The sequence below is a fragment of the Geotrypetes seraphini genome, chromosome 13, assembly GCF_902459505.1.
Source record: "Geotrypetes seraphini chromosome 13, aGeoSer1.1, whole genome shotgun sequence".
Classification (NCBI taxonomy): Eukaryota; Metazoa; Chordata; class Amphibia; order Gymnophiona; family Dermophiidae; genus Geotrypetes; species Geotrypetes seraphini.
This window is the reverse complement of record NC_047096.1, coordinates 49729315-49747113: the sequence shown is the minus strand read 5'-3', so window position 1 is coordinate 49747113 and position 17799 is coordinate 49729315. Positions and strand designations below refer to the sequence as shown.

Genomic DNA, 17799 nt, shown 5'->3' with positions numbered 1-17799 from the left:
ATAGTTCTTAAGATTACTAGTTGGAATAGCAGAGCTATAAAAATTCTTAGTTTACAAATCGATTGAACAAACTCGTTTTGACCAATTTTCCAAAATTGAAGTAGGTTGAAGAGAGCGTGATAACGTTACTCAGCCAATCGTTCCATTTGCCTGCCTGGAAGGCAAGGGTTCTGTCCAGGAATCTTTTGTAGTGGCTGCATGCGGCCCCTGGGCCGCGAGTTTGAGACCACTGACTTAGCTGATATTCAGCACTAACCAGCCATCAGCTAGCGCATAACGATAGGACAGCTATTTTATGAGGTCCTATCCATGCACTAATTTTGGCCGCACTAAAAATGGGGGCGTATATCTGACACATCCCCGTAATGCCCCAGGATATCTTGCTAGTGTTTCAGTGCTAACTGGTTATGTCCCATTGAAAATCACTGGTTAGCCATTGAGGCAAAAGTTAACTGGTCGGTAACTGTTGCCGACTGGTTAACTTGTTCTGAATATCATGGGATAAGTGAAAAAAATACTGTTCTAAGATGTGAATGAAAATGGAGACATCATGATCCATTTGATGTCCTCTCTAAAATGCTGCTCTTGACGCTGTTCATAGCATCATGCTAAATAAAATTTAAATTAATTTTTTCCTGCACACCCTAAAATCCTTTTAATGTGGTTCTGCATCCAGTTCACAAAAATATTAGCATTTACTTTCTTCATCAAAAAAGTGTTCCTTGTCCCTAGAATGAGAATTATGATTCATGAAATATACAGTAGCCAAGTTTTTCTTTTCTTCTAATAATTTTCCTTTGAAACTCCAGAGTTAATGTTTTGTCTGCTTTCTATCTGACCCTTCAGAGGCTGCCCCCTGTGTGTATGTATGTATTTCTACCACAAACTTGGAAACAAAGAAACTTTGTGTTGAAAGTTGAAGGGAGGGAGGGGGAAGCAGGAAACCCAAAGTCACAGGGGGATGCAGCTCAGTCCGTGCTGTCCCAGAGTCCATCTCTGGCTCTTAAAATGAAATCTGTCATCTTGTTTAAGATGCTTTCTGGATAATCTCTGCTTTTTTCATTCTTGGCGGGGTGGTGGGAGGGAGGGCCAGCTCTTTTATTCTTCTTCTTCTGCCTGTCTACTGCATGGCAGTGCTGGCCCTGACCTCTTTCTGCTTGGCCTGAGAGTGTATCAGAAATGATACAGTGATCATGGTTGATACCTAACACTGTTTATAGGCAATGGAGTGGTTTTACCCCCTCCCCCTTTTACAAAACCGTAGTGTGTTTTTTAGCGCCGGCCACAGCGATAACAGCTCCGACGCTCATAGGAATTCAATGAGCATCGGAGCTGTTACTGTCATGGCCGGCGCTAAAATCCGTGCTATGGTTTTGTAAAAAGTGGGGGAGGGTTAGAGTTTGCTCAGGGAACAAGTGCAACCTTGTTTAAGGTGAGGCTTTTGCAATGAGGAAGAACAATTGCCAAAATTACAAAAATCTATGTAATGTACCTACATCAGGCACAGTCATGTACATGTGTATATATCTTTCCAGTGTTTTGACACTGTTTAATGTAACTATATTCCAGTTAGCAATAACAATTGTAAGTAATTTCATAGCTTGAGTTTATCAAAAGTTTAACCTGCCTCTTATTTGTTTATTGATGTACTATTTATATTGGTCTTTTCCCCACTTCTCTCTTATTTTTTCTTTATTTTTTTTCAGTGTTTTTAACATTTTGTTGTTGTTGGTTTTTTTGGTACAGCTTTTTATGATTAATAGTGAACACATGTGGTGTAGCCATGGGTAGACCTGGCTGGGCCAGGGCCCACCCAGATTCTCTTCAGAACCACCCAGTGGCAACAAATATTGGGCCCAGTGATCCCCTCCACCTGAAGAGTCCTTTCAGGAGTCCCAAGCAGACTCTTTCTCCCAGCAGTGCATTTCTAGCTGCCAATGCCAACATTCCCCCTCTCTTCTGTGCATGCTCAGTTCACTTGAAACCCTCACACATGCGTGTATGAGGGATGACGGTTGAATTGAGAATGCATAGGGGGAGGAAGAGGCAGATAGAACCCGCCACTGACTGCCAGGAGGGTGAGTCTACTTGGGACTTCAGAAAGGACTGATCAGCTGGCAGGGCCCAGGGATCCCAGCCAGTCAAAGTTTGGGACTTCAGAAAGGACTGATCAGCTGGCAGGACCTGGAGATCCCTGCTAGCCAGCCAAAGTATTCAGTCCCCCTCAGTCCACCCCAAGCCCACCCAAAAAATGAGGTCCTGCTACACTTCTAGTACACACAAGTCCATGGGCGTAAAGAGCAGAAAAAAAAGACTGGTTTGATCTGTCCAGATGCAATGAAGCCAGTCAATAACCCTGCTGTGGTACCCAATGTATTTGGGGCAAGTGGTTCATGTTTTAGGATCCTGAACAAACCTAGGGGTCCTTTTACTAAGCTGTGCTAAGAGGAGTACCCTAATAAATAGTGCAGCGGAATGTGAGCCTGACAACCTGGATTCAGTTCCCCCTGCAGCTCTTTGTAGCCCTGGCAAGTCACTTTAACCCTCCATTGCCCAGGTGCAAACACTTAAGCTCCCTTTTATCAAACCACGTTAGAGTTTTTTTTATCGTTGGCCACTGAAGTAAAAGCTCCGATGCTCATAGGAATTCTATGAGAGTTAGAGCTTTTACCGCAGCGGCCGATGATAGAAAAAACCCTAATGCAGCTTGATAAAAGGGGGCCTTAGTTTGTGAGCTCACTAGGGACAGAGAAAGTACCTGCATATAATATGTACATCTAGTAGTGCTGTAGAAATTAATTATTTATTTTATTTAAAAAATTTCTATTCTGCGCTACCTGCTGTTCTAGTGGATCATAGAGGAACATACACAAAAAAATTAATAATGAAACAAAACAAATAAGCAAATAAAACAGGATTAACATAGCACAAATGACTTACTTTTATAACCATAATAAAAAAAAGCCTTAGCACACAGGAAAGACATGCATATGGTTGCATTAAGGCCACTTTTTGCCCCCCCCCCCTTAAAATTTGCCTTCACCACTGGCCTAATAGGCAGCTCTGAGTTCAGATAACAGATTTTCTTAATGCTGTAGAAATACAAGGGTTTCTGCCTATCTCCATTGTCGTAAGGAACAGACTCAGTCAGTTCTGATTTGACCCAATTGCATGCAGGGGATGTGTATTTCTGAATGTTCCATTGATTTCCCTAAGGAAATCAGAGCTGCAAATCCATGAATGCCAAGCAGCCTGTGCTTTCTGAAGGATAATCATTTTTGCTAATGAGCTGATCTAGAACAGAATCAATTACAATCAAGAAGTTATTTGAAAAGCATCTTCATATATAGACAGCAACTTATATTTACATTGTCCAATTTGACACGGACAAGGGGACACAGAATGAAGCTGAGGGGGGACAAATTCAAGACGAATATCATGAAGTTCTGCTTCACGCAGAGAGTGGTGGACACCTGGAATGCTCTCCCCGACGAGGTTATTGCGGAATCGACCATCCTAGGATTTAAAAGCAAACTAGATGCACATCTCCTTATGAGAGGCATAGAAGGATATGGGTGACTACAAATTATGCCAGGTGTACACCTGGGAGGGCCTCGTGTGCGGATCCACGTGTACGGATCGCCGGACTTGATGGACCGAAGGTCTGATCCAGAGATGGCACTTCTTAAATTCTTATAAGAGCAGCTACCTGTACAAACAGTGATTTTTGAAAATTGCCATTTACACAATTAAGATCCATATCTTATACAGATTATAAACTTTGGACGATTAGTGGCCAGCATTCTGGTCTCACACACCTTCCTTAACTCAAGGACCACACAGCGCTTTAAAATATTGTTTCTGTCCTCTCAAGGAGTGCAGAGGAAGAGGATGTTCAAGTCCACCTATGAGTTCCTAGGACCACATATCTGGAACAGTCTACCAGTTTATCTGTGAAAACTACCTACACATTGCCAGTTCAGGAAACAACTAAAAACATATATCTTCCCCCAGTAGATTCAACTTCTTCCCAGCCACTTCATCTCACAGGCAGCCATCCCTTAACTAATTTGGCAATACTAATCTTGTTTCGCAATATTACCTTACTGCAAATGTAACCCTTCTTGCTGTAAGCAGCAATGATTCCTTGTTGAAAATTGTGGGATATAAGAAATTGTATTGTATTGCATACCTCACACAGATTATAAGAGGGTGTGGTATGGGAGTGGATATGGTATGGTCTGAGTGGTCTACTTATGGGTTCTCCATATTAGCCATTTTAGCTGTCCCAAGACATATGTAAATCTAAAGAGACAGAGGCAAAGGCCAACCGAACCTCCTTGTCCTGAACCACCCAACAGCAGTATCAGATATCCCCTCCATCCTTAAACCTTCCCCTCACTTAAGAACATAAGAACATAAGAAGTTGCCTCCGCTGAGGTAGACCAGAGGTCCATCTTGCCCAGCGGTCCGCACCCGCGGCGGCCCATCAGGCTTAATTGCCTGAGCAGTGCCCCTGACTAATTTTGTAACTGCCTCTAATCCTCTAATCCTTATAACCTATTTCTACTCCTATCTGTACCCCTCTATCCCTTTGTCCTCCAGGTACCTATCCAAACCTTCTTTGAAGCTCCTGCTTATCACTTCTTCCTGTAGCGCGTTCCATGTGTCCACCACCCTCTGGGTGAAAAAGAACTTCCTGGCGTTTGTTCTAAACCTTCCCCCTTTCAATTTCTCCGAGTGCCCCCTTGTACTTGTGGTTCCCCATAATTTAAAAAATCTGTCCCTGTCCACTCTTTCTATGCCCTTCATGATCTTGAAGGTTTCTATCATGTCCCCTCTAAGTCTCCGCTTTTCCAGGGAGAAAAGCCCCAGCTTCTTCAGTCTGTCAGCATATGAGAGGTCCTCCATACCCTTTATTAGCTTAGTTGCTCTTCTCTGGACTCTCTCAAGTACCGCCATGTCCTTCTTGAGGTACGGCGACCAGTATTGGACGCAGTACTCCAGGTGCGGGCGCACCATTGCACGGTACAGTGGCAGGATGACTTCCTTCGTCCTGGAAGTTATACTTGACAGAAATAACTGGCATATTCCCTTCTCTACTGAACCTCCCTCCCCCCCCCCCAACATCATTCAGAAGCAAACACCTTAAAAACAACCCCACAGTCCGACCCTACAATCTTACTGGTATCTACCGGGGAGGGGGCAGGAGTGGTCCTCAGTTGCTTCTGCCCCTTCTGGCACCAGGTTCAAAACCGCAGTCAGAAGGAGGGATTTTAAACCTGGAGATCAATGCTTCTGGATAGTGTTGGGGAGGAGATGCTTCCATATGAAGTAGAGAATGACACGGTGGCAAAATTCATCACCGTTCCCGTCCCTGCGGATAACCGCAGGAAATAATCCCATGTCATTTTTTAGTGTCTATTTCAACCTCAGTCCTTCTACACCAGCATTCTTCAAAGCAAAGCTTGAGGGTCAATGGTTGTGGCCATTCATACTCTGATTCTTCCCTCTCTCCTAAAGAATGACATGAAGATGGTTTCCTGCGGTTATCCGTGGGGACAGGAACGGTGATGAATTTTGTCACCGTGTCATTCTCTAATATGAAGTTAGGAGAGTTTGGGAGAGAGAAGGCTGTTACTGTTGATTGGGGGAAGAACTGGTATATGGAAGATGTCTGTTACTGTTGTTGGAGTGGTCTGAAGTTGTCAAGAGGAGGAAGATACAGAGATAGGGGAAAGATCTATATTATATGGAGCAGCAATTTTAAAAGGTTGCATAGGTGAAAATTTGGGAAGAGCTGGATCTTCTTTTTTTCCACATGCAGCTTTTTAAAATTGCTGCTCCAACCTGCACTCCTCCACGTCATTATAATATGTTGCAAAAGTCCCACGTGTAACAGAATCTTTTGTGAATTACCAAGGGAACTGTGAACATTCTGACCTGGATGTCTCAATTCCTATCTCATTATTCTATTTATGTGTACTCAATGGATTGCTTTTTGATATCAGCAAGTGCTTGGAATTGGAGCAGTTTGATAGCCACTGCTGCACTTATATGTAGAAGTGCCTGGAATAATACAATTTGCCTGAAATTGAACTGTCACACTTACCATTTCTTTTTTTAAAAATAAATGTATGCAGTTTCAAATAATCATAATGTATAACTTTGTACAATAAATAGCTATTAGAAACATCTACATACAGGAAATAACCTCCCCTGATATTCAGCACTATTTAACCAGTCAGAAACAGCAGCTGACTGGTTACAGTAAATAGCATTTTTGTTGCTTATCGCAAATATTCAATGGGAGATATTCATGATTAGTACCTACCATTAAACTGGCTTATCTGGTTAGGCACAGATATTAAATTCCTAACCAGATAAGCAGGGCTGGCTCAACCTATAAACCAGATGAGGCCCTGGAGCTCCAGTGATAAAGGGCACCATAATCCCAGTATGGTCTACCTTCAAACTCCTAAAGGGATAGATGCCAGACTCGGATTTTGACACCTTTTATACGGTGAGTAATTGGACAGCAGTTTTTTGGGAGGAATTAAGTTTTTATTTATGAAAGATTTTTTGATCAATTAAGATTTTATATAAATTATAGTATATTTAATTTGTACTGTCACATGTTTTTGTTTGAAATATACTATGTATGTTTTATTGTGCCCACTTTGGTTTAAAGTGAGATATAAAAGGATAAATAAATAAATTTTGGCCAGTGCATGATTAACTTCTGGATATTCAATGCCGGGAGCTGTGCATGCACTAGTATTGAGATCCTGATATTGAGAACATGGGAGACAATCTTGTGGTCAGAGCTGACTGTGGATATTCAATGCCAGGCTGTCACCAGTGACCAGCAATGAATATCTGCCGTGGGGGGGGGGGGGCTAGTGTAAGCTTGTCTAAATCAATATTCAATTCTGGCTTGGCTAAGTTTATAGAGGCCAGAGATAGGATAACTATTTCTGCAGCTTCATTTGACCCCCCCTAAACTTGACTTGTCAGCACTGCGATTTGCTGGTTATTGTGCAATATAGATGGTTAACTTTTCGCCATCAACCATGAATATTCAGTGGAGATAACTGGTTTCTCATGCTGAATATTCGTGTTTAGCTGTTTAAGTGTTGTTTAATTATTCAGAGACATTTCTGGCTAGTTAAATTGTGCTGCATATTGGTTGATGAATATCTGGGGTTAGGTCAGTTTGTGGCTAGAAGCTGCTTGTGAGCTATTAACTGCCATAAGCAGAATATTACTCCCTAAAAAATAAGATTGCCAACTGGCTTCAATATTTTCAGCAAAGGTTGGTCCAGTCCTAGTTTTATCACACTGTCTGTGCAGACTTATAGCTCAAATAATAGGCAGCGGAATGCTGCTTTCTTGGGGGGGAGGGGGGAGGAATACCGTACTGGCCTTGCCGACTCTCCTGCTCTCTGCCGCCCTGAAATCCCAATATCGAGGTTACAACCATAACCATCATAATAAAAAATATAAAACTGCAAAACTGTAAAATATCTATATATATGCTGCAAAAAATGAAGTGCTAACCCATGGTTTTAACCCACAGGTTTAAAGTGTGTTCTGTTCCATAATCTGGCTGCACAAAATTCATGAAAACAAAAACAAAAACTGTGGATACAGATGTTCTGGAGATAATTTATTAAACAATGACATATAAAACCATAAAAATTGAATTAAAAAAGTAAAATGATAAAAAATACTATGATAAAAATCCAACCGGACCCTACACGGTCTGTGTTTCGGCAAACATGCCTTCCTCAGGGGTCCAATGGTTTATCCAGTTGGATTTTTATCACAGTATTTTTTATAATTGTACTTTTTTAATTGAATTTTTATGGCTTTATATGTCAGTGTTTAATAAATTATCTCCAGAACATCTGTATCCACAGTTTTTGTTTTTGTTTTCATCGGTGGATTGTTTTCACTGTGGATCATTGGGTCTCCCCATTTTTCTTTGTTGTGCTGCACAAAACTCATTCCTTTAAAAGGTCCACTCATAGGGCCAGCAAACTGCAGCCACCCCTCCCACTTTATTTTGAGCTCCCTTGTGTGAAGAGCAAGTGCATGCACAAATGGCATCTACAACCGATAAGGATAATCTGCGCATGCGTCTCAATCGCTCTACACCGTAGGATCGGTCAGATCATTTGCATGCTGAATCTGTAGTGTATCGGTCGCTCGGCAAAACATGGCCACGAATCGCCCAACAATGATCCAGATCGGTGAGTTTAGTGAATCTAGGCCTAAGTGCTTCCAATGAATATAAATCCATTAGAATGATGTAACAGGGAGGCAAGCGAGTTTCAGACCTGCCAAAATCACTCAAGCAGTAGGGCAGTGCTCTGTTATGTGAACTCATTTTCTTGGTTCAACATGCAATGGTTTTTCACTCATCCCCAAATTCTGTATATGACGCTTTATGTTATGTGCACAAATCGGTACACAAAGCCAATTTGTGTGCATAAGTTAATTGCTTAACAAGCCTAATTGGTGCCAATAATTGGTAATTAACACATCATAATTGGCACTGATTGAAAGCTATGTGCACAACTTGGGCAGCGTATTCTATATAGTGCTGCACGCCATTTCTAGTGTGCGAATCTGAAAAGGGGGCGGGGGCAGGGGAGGACATGGGTGGATCATGGGCGTTCCTAAAATTTATGTGCACTGTTATAGAATATGCCCAATGTGTGCACAAGTTTTCTCTGCCCCAAATGGCTGCACCTAAAAGTTAGGTGATACATTAGTGTCTAGTGTGATTGGATAAGGCAGTGTGCCACAAACGTTTTGATGCCCCAGCACACTAAATGCGGGGCCACAGCTGGAGTGCATACAGAAATGCGTGGGCATCGATGCAATGACATCACATGCTTGTGTGATGTCATCATATCGATGTCCGCGAATGCTGCAGCCTTGAACCTCCTATTATTGCCGGTTGAGGGGGGGAGGCTGCTGGAGAAGGAGAGAGAGATACGGAGAGGAGGAGAGGATGTGCCTCTCGCTGCTGCACACAGTTTGTGATAAGCTGGTATAAAGTTTGCATACCTTATAAGGAATCATGCTAAGCACCTTTTTAGTTGGCACTGACTTTTTGGGCATCATATATACAATATGACCCCCACTGAGAACAGGAATCCTGCTGTTCACTCTCACTTTCTTTCCTTTCTCAGATCCATCTTATGATGCTGTCAGGAGATCAAGCTGGGGGAACAACATAAACTCGGTTTCCACGAAAAGTAAGTTGTTTCTCACACTCATTCATTTTCCATTTGAAAAATGAAATAACGAAAACTGAAACCAAGATGTTATTTTCACTAGGTCTAAGCTAAAAAAAAAAAAAAAATCAAGATGCTGGATATCTCCAGCATATCAACACATGTAAGATAGTCAGTTGAATGGTTTTAGTGAACATTGCTCCTACACAATTAACCTTTTCCTATCGTAATAAATTTTACGTTATGCTGGTTCCAATCGTAATTATTTTAGCAATGTAAATAAGTCATAAGTCTGTAAATTCAAATATTTATCATAGACTGCCCTGACATTATCCAGGTAGTGATGGGACAGTCCATGGTGGGGTCAGGATGGATTTGGTAGTTATCCAGGCCATTGGCGTAGCCAGACCACCAATTTTGGGTGAATTATTCTGAGCCCAAAGTGGGTGAGCACAAAATGTTCTTTCTGCCCCTGCTCATTTCCTGCTCTCAGCCCTTTCCTCTCCCCCATCCTTTGCTGGTAAGAACTCAGCCAACAAAAAATGGAGTTAATAAATTTTGGGGGAATTCATCAACAGGCGTTAATCGCCTTAGCGTGTGCTAATGCTAAAGGCTCCCATTATATTCCTATGGGCATGTTTAGCATTTAGTGAATGCTGATTGTTAGCATGCGCTAATGCGCAGTAGCACCTGTTGATGAAGTCCCCCCCTTAGGTGGATCATCAATTATTAACCTGACTATGGCTCCAGTGATATCTTTATTTCCTTAGCTGTTTTCGCTTTTTGCTTTCTCTGTTTTCTCCTGTTTCTCTTCAGTGACCCTGATCACCACCACCAGCACTCCACACATGCATGAAAAAGTATGAGTGGTAAACCAGGAACTGCCAACTTCTGAGCTTGGTAGGAGTTCTGGCCACCAGAGAAGGAGATCTTCAGTTGGTGGGCTTGGGGATTCCCGCCAACCATAGCAATAGTGTGCCACTGCTGGGAGAATCTGAGCCCAAAATTGGTGGGCTCCTGCTTACTTGGGCCCACCTATAGCTATATCACTGATCCAGGCATTGCTGATATTCTGTGTGTGGGGGGGGGGGGGGGGGGAGCTATATATCTTTATTAATTTTTCGTTCTAAACAAAGTCCATAAAGGAATACATACAAATAATTTGAAAAACAGCACTTACATCCATCAATAAATACTTGAAAAACTATTTTCTCCCCCCTCCCACGCACCCTAATTCCAATGTATATAATAAAACCATACAACAGTACATACATGTAATTAATAAACAAATCCTAATATAATATCCCTCTCCCTCTCCCCTTCCCTGGATGTGCAAATTAAACCAGTAATAGGGGAATAATCCATTTAATTAAGATTAATAAAATTGGTCAATGGATCCCACATCAGTTTAAACAACTTATTATTACCCATTTGTTCAGAATTCATTTTCTCATATTTATAACACAAGCATAATGAATTCCACCAAAAAGTAAAATTCAATCTGTTAAAATTCTTCCAATTTTTAGTGACTATTTGCATGGCTACCCCAGTCATTATACCAAGTAATCTGCTTTTATGTCTATCTATTGGAGGTTAAGAAATAACAATGTCCCACATATTACCGCTTCATACGACAGCGGAACCACAGTCTCCAGAATCAAATTAATATGTCCCAATATAGATTTCCAAAAGTTAAATATCAAAGGACAATAGAACAACAAATATCAAAGGACAATAGAACAACAAGTGTCCCTACATCAAGATGACAGTGCCAGCATCTATTAGACTTGGAACAGTCCAACTTTTGTAAACGAACAGGGGTCCAAAAACTTCTATGTAACAAATAAAACCATGTTTGTCTCATAGATGCTGACGCTGTACACCTCATCCTCCAAGTCCAAATCCGTGGCCATTGAGTAGCAGAAATCTGCTGCTTAATCTCAATGCTCCAAATGTCTCTCAAGCTTGTTTTTGGGTTTTTATTCATATAGTCAGATATGAATTTATACGATTTGGCTGCCTGATGCCATAGCAAATCTGTCTGGAAGCATAGGCCCGACAAACTATACTGATTAATTAAATTACGCCACTCAGGGATATTCTGTGTTGATGCCCAAAGGATAAGGGATTTGATATGCTGCCTATCTGGGCAAGTAGGAGAACTCAAATAGCAGTCCAAACTTGCCCAGATGGTTTGGTACTGAATATCGGCCATATCTGGTTAACTTCTGACAGTGGGGCAAGACCTGAATATTCAATACCAGTTACCAATTTAGGCCTGACATTGAATATCAAGTTTTCAAGTTTTATTAAAAATTTGTTATACCGCTTAATCTGAAATTCAAAGCGGTGAACAATAAAATTCATTATCAGCATACAATGACATAAAAACAATTGATTAAAAACAGAACATATCATTAAGGGGGATATGTCAGTAAAAACAAACGTACATACACCAGACAAACAAAAGTAACAAGAGGAAGAAAGGGAGAACTGCAATCATTAAAGAAAAGTACAAATAAGGGAAGAACAATAAGGAAAGGGTAGATCTGAAAAATAACTATGAAATTGTTGCCCTAACGAGGGCAGTTATATCTCAAAAGCATCTATAAATAGGAAAGTCTTCAACTTAATCTTGAAAGGGCCTACGGATGTTTCTTCCCTTATATAGTTGGGAATGGAATTCCAAAGGAAAGCTGCTGTCATGGCAAAATTATTGGATCTTAAAGTATTAATATATTTTAAGGATGGAATGTCAATTTCAGCTTGCTCGTCAGCATTTTAAAAATGGCTAACCACTCCTAGATGAATGATGGGAAAATCGTGGATATCCTGACAGCTCAGTTCTGGGGTCATCAGGTTAGGTTTGGGAAGCACTGATAACCCCCCCCCAAACCCCCCCCCAAAAAAAAAAAAACCCCAAGACATACAGTAGATAGAAGATTTTCATTTCATTTTTGGTTTTGGTTTTCATTTATTTTCATTGTTTCATTGGCTTTGTTTATTTATGACTGGTCCAGAGGTCTTCTCACTCCATCTCTTCCTCACAAAGACAAACAAAAATTTATCCCATGTCTTCTCGAATCGGCAAACCTCATGCCCTTCTTATTTCATCCTTGGGGGAGAGGGGGAGGAGGCAGAAGCAATCCTCATTCACTCCTGCCCTGCCTGTCTCTACTCCAGAATGCACCAACTGACTCAAAGCCAGATCCATTTTCACTGTTTACCATACAAGAAACTGGTGCTGGATTCAACACAACGGGCAATACTCCTGCAGTCACTGTTATGGCAAGAGTAACGCAGGATCACTCCTATCCCTTTATCAAGCTACAAATGGCGTAAGAGGGATTTGCAGGACGAGAGTGATGGGAAGAGGGCTTGATGAAGGCAATTGCGAGAGGGTCCAGGGAGGTTTGGGATGCAGTGGGCTGTGTTCAGAGTTTAAGGCCAGCATTTTGAAAGCAAATGCAAAAACAACTATGCATCAGGACATATAGCCAGCAGAATAAACTCAGGAAATAAACAATCTGAGCTTCCTTAATCATTGTACCATGAAGAAACAAAATGGGGTAACTGACAGACTGAAACAATATGTTCTGACTATGTTAGCACTGTGAAACATTGGCAAGGGAAAAGATTTTGCAGTGGCTCCCTTTAATTCTCCAGAATCACATGAAAGAATTACAAGGGATCTTCAAAAATTTTCTGAACTTTTATTTTTATAAACACTGTTTATTAAATATCTTAAAAGCAAATGACATCTCTTTTCTACATAATCATCCTGTTTTATGATCATTTTTTCCCAGCATCCTTGAAACACGCCCTCTTACCATTTCTCCCACCTCAACCATTACCCATGAAAATATGAAAGTGCAGAAACTTTATGAAGAACCCTCATAATTGTTCCAAGGAGAACCTTGAATAGGATTTGCATTTGCTGTCTTAATGGAGCATAAGATCAGTAGCATAGTATGGGAGGGACAGGGGCATTCTGCTCCATGTGCCATCTTTGTGGGGGTGCTGGCACCTGCCCTTCTCTCTGCCCCCCCCAACCTCCGCTTCTTCCCCCTACTACCGTGCACATGATTCCCTTCCCCGTACCTCTTTAATGTTCCGGGAATGAGCAGCAACCCCAACTTGCTGCTTGCACCAGCGTCAGCTCTTTCTCTGATGTCACTTCCTGGACCCGTGCCTAGGAAGTGATGTCAGAGGAAGAACCAACATTAGTGCAAGCAGCAGGTTGGGGTTGCAGCTCATGCCGGGCACATTAAAGAGGTATGGTACATGCACGGCAGGAGGGGGCAGGGAAGGAGCAGATGGGGTTGGGGGACAAAGAAGAGGGCAGGAGAGGGGCGCCACCGCCCTGGGCACCTCTTACCCTCACTACACCACTGTATAGGAATGAAGTCACCTCTTCCAGTTCCACATTGCTGCTATTACCCGTATGTGCTCCCATGTTCAGTATTCCCCACCTCTCAGAATTCCACTTCTTCTCCCTGTATAGCCTCTCCCATCGGATGTACAGAAAATGTGAAGAAAAGCACAGTGCAGCCGCGACCCCAACCAGGTAGGAGATTTAACTATCAGCGAGGTCACCAGTGCACACTCTCTTATGGGATTAATACCCTAATACACTATTTTCATGTGTACATAGACAATATGCAACAGTTTTATATGGTGTATTCATAATATAACATAAAATTTTCTAAATATAGTGCTGCGTTTGAGACAAGGAGACATTTGTAATTCTTACATTGCACATCAATCTAGGTAGCATACTTATTTTCATTCAACAGAAGTACCCTAATCTCCTGTGTTATTTAATATTGAAATTATTCTTCTAATCTGTTGGCTATTATTAGCAGCGACATTCAGGCTGGGTACAGATGTACAAAAGGATTGGAATATGCATGGCGAAAGGAACAATCAAGGAGGGATAGGCCCACTGGAAGGTGTTTTTCCATTTTTTAAGAGTAACTCTCCTTCTTCTTTAGATCCCTATCAGATTCTGGGACCTACCAGCAGTCGGCTAGCTAACCCAGGTAAGACCAATGTAGTTGAGCAAAATGTACAAACAGCTGTTCTGATAAATGATGTTGAAGAGGACTGGAATTCTTCTTTGATAAAGATCATTGGGCATTAGCCTTACAGCTACCCATTTATATTTATTTACCAAATGAAATAGCTCATACCTAGTGTAGATCTTCATTGATGCTAGGCCTCAGTGGTTTAAATTCTGTACAGGCAGCTAGGCAGTTCAGAGAGCCCAAGGAAGAAGACTCAAATGTAGTTGCTGTATATATAATCGTGTGACTTTTGGCTTGACATATTTGATGCTGTAGAGCCATAGCACCCCTTGCATTTGTAAGTACCTTGAATGCAACAGTTTGAAAAGAAAAGTTAAACAAAAAAGAAGTAAAACTTGCATTTCCTTTCAACAGTAGAAATAATTTTCAGTAAGTTTCAATTAGTTTATCATTACATCTGTGAGGATGCATGGTTTTGAACTGTGTCTGGCTTACTCTGCAGTCTTCCTTTCTTGCAGGCAGTGGGCAGATCCAGTTGTGGCAGTTTCTTCTTGAGTTGCTATCGGATAGTTCTAATGCCAGCTGCATTACATGGGAGGGCACCAATGGAGAGTTCAAGATGACGGACCCTGATGAGGTTGCCAAGCGCTGGGGAGAACGCAAGAGTAAGCCCAACATGAATTATGACAAGCTGAGCCGAGCTCTCCGTTATTACTATGACAAAAACATTATGACTAAAGTACATGGCAAGAGATATGCCTATAAGTTTGACTTTCATGGTATTGCCCAAGCTCTCCAGCCTCACCCAACTGAGTCTTCAATGTACAAATATCCATCAGAGCTCTCTTATATGCCTCCCTATCATGCTCATCAACAAAAAGTGAACTTTGTCCCTTCTCATCCTTCCTCAATGCCCGTCACTTCCTCGGGCTTCTTTGGAGCAGCTTCACCATACTGGAGTTCCCCTACTGGAAATCTCTATCCAAACCCCAATGTGCCTCGTCATCCAAACACCCATGTACCATCACACTTAGGCAGCTATTATTAGACTATTGTTCTTGACTTGAATGGCCTTTTTTAGACTAGATGGACATCCTTGGCTTCCTAGACATTTCAAATTTTTGATGGATATTGCAGCCTTTGTAAAGAACTGGATTTGGTATGACGAAGCTTTTAGTTTTCTCAGTTTTGGTATTTTGGTTTCCACTTTTATCAAAATTTTCAGCAAGGAAATGGAAGTTGCTTAGCTAAGCCTGGAAAAATTGTGTGAGCATCTTTCTGCAATAAATAAGACCACTGCCACAAACCACATCATTGATATTGAGAAGGCCTGACAAGAATCACCTATGGTTCGTGAAAGTTAGCTGGACATTAATCAGGCATACTTTGGCTCTGGAAGTTATTTTATGAGAATTTTTGTACACTGGAAGTCAACTGGAACAGGATCTTTAAAGCCAATAAAGTTTTCAACCTAACTGGAAAAAAAATAAGACATACCTTTAGATTATAGACATGTCATGGGCATTGAAAATTACATTCTAGCAGATACCATGTATGCTAGATTTTGGAATGGATCCAGGATCATCAAAGGAAAAAAAGCAAAGAAACCCTGATTTAAATGGGGGGCGTGCCAAGATTTTGCAAATATAGTTAAAATATAATATTTTGGCCACTATAAAAACAACAGAACAATGCACAAATGCAAATGAAAGACAGCAAAACAACGAGATTCTGGGCAGTCTATAAAGTCTTTCATTGAGAATGACATCACAATAGCCATCACACTAGTTTATTAGGCTGCATTGGATGCACTATTAATGCTGAATAGATGTTATCTGGAGTTAATTAATCAAATTAGTCACACTGGGGCCCTTTTATGAAACCACAGTAAAGAGCACATTAAAGAGCCGAGGCTTAGCACATTTTTACATGTCATTCCCACGTGCTAGGACCATTTTTACCACATGAGTAAAATGCCCAAATTTCCACTTTTTCTTTCTATTAATGGCACTTGCTAACTTTCCCATTAGCACATGAACCCTTAGTGCCACCAGTTTTATAGGTGGTATGGGCTCACGCGCTAACCATGTGCTAATTGGTTAGTACACCTTGAGACCCACCTCCAGCACTAAAAATAAAATCTATTTATTTAGCGCACGGTAGCATATGCTGATGCTAAACTTACTGCAGGATGCCTGAGCGCATTCCACTGCAAGGCATTTCAAGTTGTGGTAAGCTTAGTTGCACTGCTACAAATCCCATGGGTGGGTTTTACTTGTGTGGTGTGGACCAAGAATCAAATCAACACTATGCAAATAATTTTGTTTTGATTACCACACACAAAAAAGATTACCTGTAGAAATTTACACCTGTTTCTCCGAGGACAGCTATTCCATAGGAAGCAGCACACCCTTAGAAATGCCTCAGGAGAATAAAGGTGAAAATTCATGCACTATGAACAACATATATTTTTACCCATGTTGAGGCTAGTCAGTAATCAAAGAGCCCATTTCCTAAGGCAAAATCCTGCTTTACCTAAGAAAATGGCTTTGATTATTTTCCTCCCCACAGGAATATTAGTGTGCACCAGGGAAGAGGTATAAGATAATAGCACAGGTTTACAACTTGGAAGAACTCTAAGACTAAGGGCTCCTTTTACTAAGCTGCGTTAGGGCATTAACGCGTGGAATAGCGTGCGCTATAATGCCGCGCGTACTAGAAGCTAACTCCAGCATTGAGCTGGTGTTAGTTCTAGCTGCGTAGCGCAGGGTTAGCATGCGCTAATCTGCTGCATGCACTAAAAACGCTAGCGCATCTTAGTAAAAGGAGCCCTAAAGGACACAGTTTCAGCTTTACCAAATTCTTTTTCTGTGATACTAGAAACCCCCCCCCCCAAAAAAAAAAAAAATAAAAACCTTAGAAGTCCTTTTACTAAGCTGCAGCAAAAAGTGGCTCTAGTGTGTTCTTACATATGTAGGTCTTTTTCATGCGCTAAGACCAGTTTTCCATTTTCCCGTTTAATGGCCATGTGCTAATGTCACTATTAGCACATGGCCAAATATATTTGGGAATTAATAATTGATTACCCCAGGTGCATTAAACTAGCAACAGATGAATGAAAGTGCACACACTGGTATAATTAGCACTAAAATCTTAATAACACTACTTAGGCCCAATTCTGTAGCCAGCGCCTAAAGTTAGGCATCTATTTCGGAGGCGCCCAACTAGATAGGCGCCTATCTAAATTGAATAACAAGCTCAATTAAGCTTTTTAATCAGCATCGATTGAAACATAGGCGCCTATCAAGAAGGCGCGATTCTGAAACAAGGCGCCTCTAAAAATTTAGGCGGCTTTCAAAAAAATAGGTGCTATGCATGTTAGGTGTGGGCGTGGCTACGTGTTAGGCGCCTTCTTACAGAATCACTGCTCTTAAGCGTGATTAAGCGCTCGCATGGGCACCTAACTTCTAGTTGTGCCTAGAGCTGGCCTATTTAATGGGCGCCTCCAAAATAGTTTCCGCTCA

The 17799-nt window shown here is 41.4% G+C and overlaps 1 protein-coding gene across 6 annotated transcripts in view; it reads left to right on the top strand.

Annotated features, from left to right (window-relative positions):
- FLI1 (Fli-1 proto-oncogene, ETS transcription factor) overlaps positions 1–17561 on the top strand; it is a 194864-nt gene extending 177303 nt beyond the window's left edge. For all 6 annotated transcript variants that reach the window (XM_033918327.1, XM_033918325.1, XM_033918326.1 and 3 more), the window contains 4 exons: positions 9204–9269; positions 13753–13815; positions 14243–14290; positions 14794–17561. In XM_033918327.1, the coding sequence (XP_033774218.1) occupies positions 9204–9269; positions 13753–13815; positions 14243–14290; positions 14794–15323 (707 nt within the window). In that variant the 3' untranslated portion in view covers positions 15324–17561. The remainder of the gene's footprint in view (positions 1–9203; positions 9270–13752; positions 13816–14242; positions 14291–14793) is intronic.
- Positions 17562–17799: the final 238 nt, after the last annotated feature.